The 9,763-nt window shown below is 34.6% G+C and overlaps 1 protein-coding gene across 1 annotated transcript; it reads right to left on the minus strand.

The window, feature by feature from the left end:
• Window positions 1-234: 234 nt before the first annotated feature.
• Window positions 235-7,563, minus strand: LOC126667632 (protein phosphatase 2C and cyclic nucleotide-binding/kinase domain-containing protein). The gene is made up of 15 exons (XM_050360644.2): window positions 5,976-7,563; window positions 5,369-5,500; window positions 5,022-5,255; window positions 4,774-4,899; window positions 4,133-4,195; window positions 3,962-4,044; window positions 3,395-3,626; window positions 2,991-3,307; window positions 2,668-2,755; window positions 2,518-2,584; window positions 1,920-2,197; window positions 1,755-1,820; window positions 1,502-1,623; window positions 984-1,140; window positions 235-866 (listed from the first exon to the last, which is right to left on the minus strand). Exons 1-15 carry the CDS (start codon window positions 7,038-7,040, stop codon window positions 621-623), a joined length of 3,276 nt encoding a protein of 1,091 aa, XP_050216601.1. The 5' UTR covers window positions 7,041-7,563; the 3' UTR covers window positions 235-620.
• Window positions 7,564-9,763: the final 2,200 nt, after the last annotated feature.

The raw sequence follows: 9,763 nt of genomic DNA on the forward strand, positions 1-9,763 counted from the left end.
CATTACTTTACTTTCTTGCAGCAGAAAAGAAATTGATAAGACTCGATACGGAATGATTACAAATACTCTTTTAATATGAAAAAATATTCTTATCTTCAAGTATTAAAATGCCAAACCCCTTCTTTTTTGAGACTTTTCCTAAAAGTACTGAAGCCAAGAAAATATTTTAAGGGATAGTTAAAAAGGGATGACTGGAAGTAATGCACATTACAAAGCGCATGATATATACACAAATTATAAATTTCTAGTGTATCAATTATGTTTATTCTTTCTCCACCTTACCAATAAGGCAAATAATAATTATTTTTATTACAAACCCTAAAGCCAGTCAAATTCTATTAGCCATACATATAAAGCCAGAATTTCATTTCTAAAAGAAATTTGAAAAGAAAAAACTCACTCATTTACATATATACGTATTTACACAAGTGTAAAATAAATATTACCAAAAGGGATCAAATTGACAAAAATAAAATATCTCTACTAACCTCTTGGTTGAATTGGTTAGTGCAGTGACTCATATGTGATAAAAGAATATTGCTTCTATCAACGTACTTGGGACAAAAGAATACACCTCCAAGCTAACTCTGAACCAATAAATTTCCATAATGCCCATTTATCTACCAGTCGTCGAGCCATTCAGGAACGTTGAGATCATCTTCATCAGGAGATGAAGAAGCTAAAGGAAAAGTGCAGTCCTCGGGATGACTTTCCAAATGTTGGGTAATACGAAACATTATGTCATGAGGAACCGGAAAGCTACCATCTCTAATCGCTTTCCAGTCAACACCATCAAACCATGGATGTGTTTTTACAGAATCAAATCCTGAGCTTCCGAGTCTTGCATTTTCGTCGACCTCCAGTAACTGAGTAGAGAGTATGCAATAAGGATATGAGATGATATTACAATTTATAGAAAGACGAGGCTTCTCGGAATTTATGAAAAGAAGGAAATAGGATTAAAAAATAACTAAGAATAAAACCTTTGCGATGAGATCCGCAGCTTCAGAGGTGAATGTAGGAGGAAGGTTTAATTGTCCTCTTGCAATCTTTCTATAAGTATCAAGCTCACTTTCTCTCCATGATCCAAATGGCATTTCACCTTGCAACATGAAGTATATCAACACTCCCAATGCCCACCTGCGCCGTTACAAAAAAGAAAAAATAATTGCTGTTTGCCATATTTTACTTGAGGAATAAATCACGAATCAGCTGTAGATAGAGGTGTGCATTCAGTTCAAACCGAATCGAACTGAAATATTCTGTTTTTTCTTTAAACTGGGAAAATTTTAAGGAATTAATTATTTTTGTTCAAACAAAGCTGGTCGGTTTGATCAGCTTTTCTGTCCAGTTTGCATTACAACTTAACTAAGTAAGTTTATGTCCAAAACTGAACGGAACCAAAAAAGCGAAAAAAATATAATATCAAACCGAAGCAAATTTCTCGGTTTGGTTCTTGCACACCCATAGTTGTAGATTATCTCTGGAGCAAAAACTGTACCAGTCAGCAGGGAAACCGTGCCCTTTTCCCTGGATTATCTCCGGAGCCAAAGAATCTGCCATTCCACAGATTGTAAATGTTCTCTCACCGGACAACAATTTCCCAAATCTGAAGTCCACCAGCTAGCATACAACAGAACAAAACAAAGAAACAGAGGTTAAGTAATAGGAAGAGCAAACTGAATTTTTCTATAAAATCTAGGCCTTGATTTGGATATGTGAACAAGACCAATTGTAAAGGAGAGCCAATTAACCTGTAAATGCCCTGTTTGATCCAACATTAAGACCTCAGGAGAGACGCCTCTATAGAGTACACCATTCTGAAATTCAGATTAAAAAAGACACGTGGTGAAAACTGAAACTATGTCAGGATGCAAATTGAGCAATTGCAGTAGAATAAAGAAAAAAATTCCACATACCATGTGTAAATCTTCTAAGGCAATAACAACAGAGGCGGCACAAAACCGCGCAGATGGTTCATCAAGTGCGGTGCGAAGTATTGAAGCCAAAGGACAAGCCAAGTAGGTATTCAACAATATAGCAGCATGTGTTTTATCTGCACAAGTACATAGAACCTGTGGCACACAAGCTGAAGAGCTCATACTCTTTATTAGAGTCTTCTCTTTCAAAACTTGTGCCTCCTTTCCTAACCTTTTGATCTTCTGCTTTGAAAATCTTTTCATGGTAAGCAAATTTTCTGGCAGCGATATGATTGAAAAACCCATTATTTCACATATGATATTAAAACGGAAATAAGCAGTGCAAGTAGATATGGTAGCACAAGTTCATGAATAATTGAAAAACCCATTATTTCAATTTTCACATATGATATTAAAACAGCACAAACCGGTGCAAGTAGATATGGTAGCATAAGTTCATGAATAATATGTATCACTTAAACATGTACAATTATCTTTTCAAGCCAACCAAATGACCAATGAACGACCTGATTTGTATTATAACCATATTAATTCAGTATGCGAGGCAAAAAAATAAATGCATGATGATGAAACCAACCTGAGTCCTTCAAATGTACAAGTCCAATCTCGCTGCAATCCGTGGTATATAAACAAGTCTTCCATTCCTATATAGAAAACACAGTTAGGTCATAGAAGGAAAAGCGCTGCCTTAAACGCATGACTTCAGGCAGAACAGAACATCCCCTACCATATCAGAAAGCCGGCCTCTAAAAGGAGCTGAAATATTAGTATTTTCAATGGGTTCCTTGGAAAAATCTGAAGAAACGCCCCTTGACCTAAATGACATTGATCAATGTTATCAGAAACTTGAAATACTTCTGATCTGAAAAAGCAAATAAGTTTACAAATTCAACTAAAGGGACCTTACTTCTAATCCAGAGAAATAATACAATCTTACAGTTTCAGAAAAGAGAAGTATACGGTAAAATGACAAGACCCAATTCACCGTCAGCGACATTTGAGTGTAAGGAATTTAAAATAAAAGATTTGATTAGTGAGATTATAACTTACTTATTAACTTCATGTGAAAGTTTTGTTAAAGGACCGACAATTGAGTCAAATTTATCCTTTGTTAAGATGGAACAAGTGCAATCACCCACAGCAACAGCACTTAGGGAGCCAATTTGTTCGCCAAGAAGTACCCATTCCCCAAAGTAACTTCCCTCTGTCTTTTCCAAAGAAAGCGTTTCACAATTTGTTACATTATCGGCCTCTTTTTGATTATCGGACTTCAAACTTCCAACATTTGGACTACTTAACACTTCCTCATCAAAAGCAAGTCTCACTTTTCCCCTCTGGATGATGTACAATGCAGAGGGCCCTACATTCTACAAATTCATGGCAAAGGAATGTTAAAATGCTATCTGGAGTAACACTGTAACAGAACCATACTTTTCTATCAAATGCAGTTTTACCCAGTCAAATATTGGCTGCCCGTCTGCGAAAGAAACTTCAGATAGAGAATCTGCAATGCGACTCAGCTGCAAGATTGTCAATCTGGAAAGAAGATCCACAGAACGGAGCAACTTCAGGGATGACATATTAGAAAATTCTGACATCAGAATTCCACGAAAGTCTTCTCTCTTTAAAGCCCATAGTGTTCCAACTGTTACGGCACGAACCGAGGCCTGGAGTGGTTTATTATACCTGCAACGGAACATAACAAAGAAGATCATTGACAGAATACCACTTCAAATTATGCCAAAGAGTAAAAATGGATTTAGTATGAGAAGGTATGCAACCAGACTTGAACAAGCTGCTCAAATAAGGCATGAAGCACGAATGAGAACAAGGAAATATGCTCCTGAAGTGTTTGCATCCATCTAGATAATTATCCAGGTTTAGTGATAAATTTCGATAATCAAATCTACTACTTCAGCGCTAGTCAGTTTGCAATTTCAAACAACACTTGATTTTAATTGTGAAAACCAATAACAAGATTAATTCGCAAAGTTATATTTGCAAGTAGAGACATAACCCACATTAACGCCAGCTCTCCAAAGGATGATAACTTGTCTGCTGTATAACACTGCAAAACTTTTGGCACCTCTCCATTTTTTTCTTCCTGCCACCAGATAATTGGTCAGCACCTATGTGTGATTCAAACAAAAGAATGATAAATTTTGACAATTCAATCAAGAAAAAGAGCAAACCTGGGTGGCAAAGACCTCAAATTCTCCACTGCCAACAACATAGAAGCAATCACCTTCACCACCCTGCCAAATAAAAATATCATTAGAGTTCTACCTTACATATAAAAGTCCACCATAAATCAGGATTAAGAAAAACTAAATCATCTACTAAGATCATAAGGTTGTAAAGTTCAATTCATCCCTGAGAACAAAATAATAGCATTAAAAAGCAACTGTCGACTCCAAGTTCATCATGCTTGGACTGAATGTAATAGCAGTGTCTAAAATGAGCTATCCATCATATCCAGAGTTTCTAATTCAGAGAGAGAATCTTTTAGATTAAACCCTTACAATTCATCAGTCCCATTCTTATTATTTAGGTGGGAATGAGTTAAGAAAGAAAATATAGGTAAACTGCTTAAATGCAGCATATATATATTCGGCAATTCATAATGTCGCCAACATACCAATGTTCTTTTAAGTAATATATTTCCATTAAGCCATGTATTCTTACATTCTTACTCCAAGCAAATTTGTTAATAAGCCATGTATTTTTCTCTGCTTTTAGCGACTTTTGATCCGTGTCATAAGGCCTCGTTTTTTAAAGTATCCTGTTAACACAATCCAAAATGCTAAACAGGAGAACAGAGAATGAACACAACCTGCTTAACAACAACTTCTCCTGGCTGGACTTCAACTCTTTGCATGCAGTCCAACAAAACATGGCACTGAGAGTCTGTAAGCTTTCTGAAAAGGAAGTGATCATGCAATGCCCTCTCAATTTGTGCCTGTAGGCATATAAAAAGAAACTTAAGCCCATGAAAATTCCAATAACCCGCTGACAGAACTATACCACTACTATGTGCTACAAGTTGATGAAAGATGCAGAAGTTTTGTGAAGAAAACTTACTTCTTCTTCCCAAGTTTTCCTATGGGCTGGAGATGGAGGAACCCAAAATTCCCCACTCTCCAGAGAACTTTCAATGGCACGAAGCCGAGCCCGAGATACATCATGCCTTACACGATGGTGTCTAGAGTTCCAGCCAAAAGTTGAAGGAGATTCTGATCCTGTCATGTCTACAGCTTGAGGTATAGGAGGTCGTAAGATTACACCTGGACTGGTTAATTGACCAACAACAGCACTCTTAAGAGAGGAAAAGAAACGCAAGGATCAGTCGAGCAACTGTATGATGTAAATGAATCAATAAAAAAATTGCCAATTAATGAAGATAAAATAAAAGTAAGAATGTCCCTTACATCAGTTAATCCATCAACATGCACAACAATCACAGTAATATCATCAGTACGAGTTTCATATTGTAGCCAAAGTCGATAAGATTCTGCTACAATTGCAGCACAAGCATCACGCGGATCTTTATATTTTGCCACCTGATAATTCGGAATTGAAGAAAGGAAATCCGGTATTAATTTTCTTCAAAATAGACATAACAAAGAAAAAAGATACGGAACTACAGGCATGCGAAATGTATTACAAAAACAGCTGATCATGCCATCTATTTGACGCTGTCACATTTTAAGATGCAAAGGTTATACATTACAAAATCATTAAAAAAAATTAAGCAATAATCCTTTCATCCTCAGTCCCTACATGTCCAAACATAAGATCATTACTTTCTCAATACCAAGTATCGCTAACTTCTAGGGCCAATGATCAACCATGTTTTATGGCAGTAATTCCTCTAGTCGCTAAGAGCATTTCCTAAATATCGTATTCAATAACAAACGCTGGTCAAGTGGTCATCCCCTGAATTCCAGTTGTTTAACAAACTAAACAAAAGACCAATCAAAAAAAATCTGCAAAACAGATAAGACAATTGAGACGAAAAAATATTAGATACCTTACCATCTCAACCACCGCTTGGCTTGAAAGGAACTCAAAAACCCCATCACTAGCAAGCACAAAGAAAGGATGATCCGGTGTAAGTTCAAAAACTGCAATTTCTGGATTAGCAACAACACCAATTGTCTCGGCGATAGAATCCCCTATACTCCTAGTAAATGCAGTTCCGGGATACATTCCACTCGAGACCCACAACCTTGGAGGATCGCCATCATCATCACCTTCCTCAGTTCCCCAACATTGCACATCAGGATTCTTTAAACCCTCAATTTGATCCAAAGTAAGCACTCTAGCACCACATGCCTTCACTCTCTCCAGCTCGTCATCTCTAAAAGGAGTCTGATCGATCGATAAATCAATAGCCATAATCTCCTTATCACCTTTTCTTTCTGCTATAAGGGCTCTAGAATCACCACAGTTAGCCACGTAGATTGTCCTTCCTCTAACTAACACAGTTATTGCTGTCGTTCCACTCATACTATCATCCAAATTATCAGCATGTAACTGAATATTCGTAGTCAAAAAAGCAGAATGACAAGCCTCAACAGCATCTAATTGAAACTTACTATTCCTCAACAAATTCTCACATAATTTCCGCTTCACGAACTGTGAACATTGCGCCCCAAATTCACCATGACCATCAAAAACACCAAAGAAATGGTCATTTTTACTTGTACCAAACGGCGTGTGAATACAAAAACTGTCTTGATTAGCTTTATCAAGAGCATCAGGGTAATAACCTCTCTGCGAAAGATATGAATAGCGTAATTGATAATTAGCCGAAGGGACTTCAACAGTTCTTAATCCATCAGGAGGTAAGAACTGTGATGAAACCCTAGAAAGCCTAGTAATACCAAGCTGGTCTGGATTCAAATTTAATTGATAAATTTCATCTCGAGTTTCCGATTCCGGTGAAGAGGTTGCTTCTGCCGGAGTAAACACTGGTAAATCGGTAGCTTCTGCTGCTCTACTAACATGAGCATGTTTAACTTCGTTCTGCTGCTTAATTCTTGGATCTTTTGGTATACAAACCTCGCCAATACATGCTCGAGAGTAAACACATCCCATATTTACTCACAAGTTCGAATAATTCATTCGCTAAGAATCAAGCAGCATTCATTATAAAACGATTCTTTAAACCCTAAGATCTGATTGCATTCAAAATTCAAACCGTTACAGAAATTTAAAGGAATTAAACAAAACCGCACATTTACAGTTTCAATCATAATTACAATAATAAAACATGAAGAACTGAAATATATTGAAGCCTCAAGGCTTAGTCAGAGAGTAAACTTACTGACTTGCCATTGACTGAAATCTGAGAAAATTTAAAAATAGTAATGAGAAATTGAGTGAGTTGCAGCAGATTAAAGAAGATTACGAAGAAGAAGAGTTATAAGCGTCGGATTTCAGCAGAGTTGAAAATGTGACGGCGGTGGCCGGTGGGGGATTAATACGGAGGCGGTTACGGATTGAGAGTAGAGAGAGGAGGAACAGCGTAAGATTAGTAGTCGTTGAGTGTGTGTGATGCGACGTCGAAGTGATCGGATTAGGCTTTGTAAATGTTGGAAATGAGACGTATCATTGCATGTGTGGACGGTCAGGATGGTTTATGCACTTTATTTATTTGATTTTTTAGTTTAATTTAGGAAAATAATTGTGTGGCCTGTGTCTATGCGAATGTACCTATTTATTTTGTATTAAAAATTGAATATATATTCAAATAGAAAATTTAAATTCTATCAATTTTAATAAAACTTTTAATTATAGTCTAATTTAAAAAATTAAACTTCACTTATAATTCCATTTTTTAGTTATAATATATTTGTACTTAAATGATAGTCATTGAATAGATTAGTTACATAAATATAAAAGGATAATATTTTCATAAATTCTTAGTGTATAAAATTAAATTAATTAACTGGAATACTATACAAAGTTTAATTATAATTACAATTAAATTGAAAATAATAAATTTTAATTTTTTTTAGTTTGACCATGAAATGTAATGAACAGATTCCGACTATAAAATGACATCTTTAAACTTTTCAAATTCAGACTAATCCACATTCGAATCGGATAGGTCTTTTGTAGAAGTAAATTTCTGGCTCGGAGTTTTAAATGGCTATATACATGATTACGGTTCAAATCTACGATCTCACTTAAATTAGAGAGTACCTTACCAACTAACCTATTTAGGGTTTAAATTTTAATTTTTTTAAATCTTCTAACCTAACATTAACAGTGACGTGTTCTAATTTTTTTTGATAAGGTCTATAAGCAGATTATGAATTGACCAGTGCGTCAATAAAAGGATGTCTAGTGACCAACGTCACTAATGCGACGACCACCAAAGCTTACTTTCTGAAATAAAAAATAGAAGAATTCAAACCATATTCTACAGCTTGTTTTAGACAAAAAAATTATGTGATTTTACTGAAAGGAAAAAAAATATGCGATGAATGAATTGATTATTATTATTATTATTATTTCCTTAAATTGACTCGTTGAATGTGGTAACTGAGAAATATATTGATTGTGAAGCTAAAAATGATACTAGTAATTAAGTGTAGAAACACAATCAAAGGCTAAAATATTGCTAGGAGTTTAAAAGGTACTTAAAAAAATAAAGGGAAATTTAGGTATTTACCTAAAAAATAAAAATATTTGCACTTTTTACCTCAACAAGGAAAAATTATAAAAAATACCTCACCTTTTTTTCATATTTATGTTTTTACTCTCGGAATTAAAATAATTATAATTTTACTCCATTATCATAAAAGCAGCAGTTACATTATCATCTCAGTATCATAATATTTTTTAAAAAATTATTTTTCGTACGTTATCATACTATTATCATTAACTCTATCATACTATTATCATAACTTATCTTTATAAAAAGCAACAGTTACATTATCATATCGTTATCACCGCAGTGTTATGATAACGATATGATAATATAGTGATACTGATACGATAATCAGACGCTGTTTATCATAATAGTATCATAAATATTATCATAACATTATCATATAGGTACTATAAATATTATCATCTCGGTATCATATGATAATGCTATGATAACGACATGATAATGTTATGATAACAATATGATAATCAAATATTATTTTCTATAAACAATCTTTTTTTCCTGCAATATTATGATAACTACATGATAATACAGTGATACTCATATGATAATCAGAAACTGTTTTTTTTATAGAAAAATATTTTTCTCTGCAGTGTTATGATAATGATATGATAACGCCATAGTGATAACGATATGATAACCAGGAGCTGTTTTCTGCAGAAAATCGTTTTTTCTGCAGAAAATTGTTTTCTTTCATCATAAAATCGTTTTTAATGCAGATTTTCAGATCTTAAACTGAAAAAATTCAAGAACAATTTTTTTAGATCTGAGAGTTAAAATAAATCGTAATAATCACCACGAGTTAAGAAAAAAAATCGCTAAAATGTGGAAGAACGGCAAATCAACGGCGACGTGAAAACAAAGCGAAGGCGGGACGAAGGCGGAGCAACGGCGGATCGTTGAAGGAACGACGGCGGCGTGATAAAGAATAAAAAAATAAACGAAGAAAAAGAAAAAATGGAAAAAAAGACAAATGAAGAAGAAGAAGAAGAAGAAGACGAAGAAGAAGAAGAAGAAGAAGAAGAAGAAAGAGAGAGAGAGAGAGAGAGAGAGAGAGAGAGAGTAGAAAATCTGAAAAAAAAGGGAAATTCTCATGTTAGAGTAAAAATAAAATAGTTAGAGTAAAAAATAATAAGAAATA

The sequence above is a fragment of the Mercurialis annua genome, linkage group LG2 (assembly GCF_937616625.2).
Source record: "Mercurialis annua linkage group LG2, ddMerAnnu1.2, whole genome shotgun sequence".
NCBI lineage: Eukaryota > Viridiplantae > Streptophyta > Magnoliopsida > Malpighiales > Euphorbiaceae > Mercurialis > Mercurialis annua.

Coding starts and splice junctions, on each gene's coding strand:
- LOC126667632 (XM_050360644.2), bottom strand. CDS start 7,040: ATGGGATGTGTTTACTCTCGAGCATGTATTGGCGAGGTTTGTATACCA. Junction 5,501..5,975: donor GCCAAGCGGTGGTTGAGATG/GTAAGGTATCTA, acceptor CCGAATTATCAG/GTGGCAAAATATAAAGATCC. Junction 3,627..3,961: donor TTTGGAGAGCTGGCGTTAAT/GTGGGTTATGTC, acceptor GTTCCGTTGCAG/GTATAATAAACCACTCCAGG.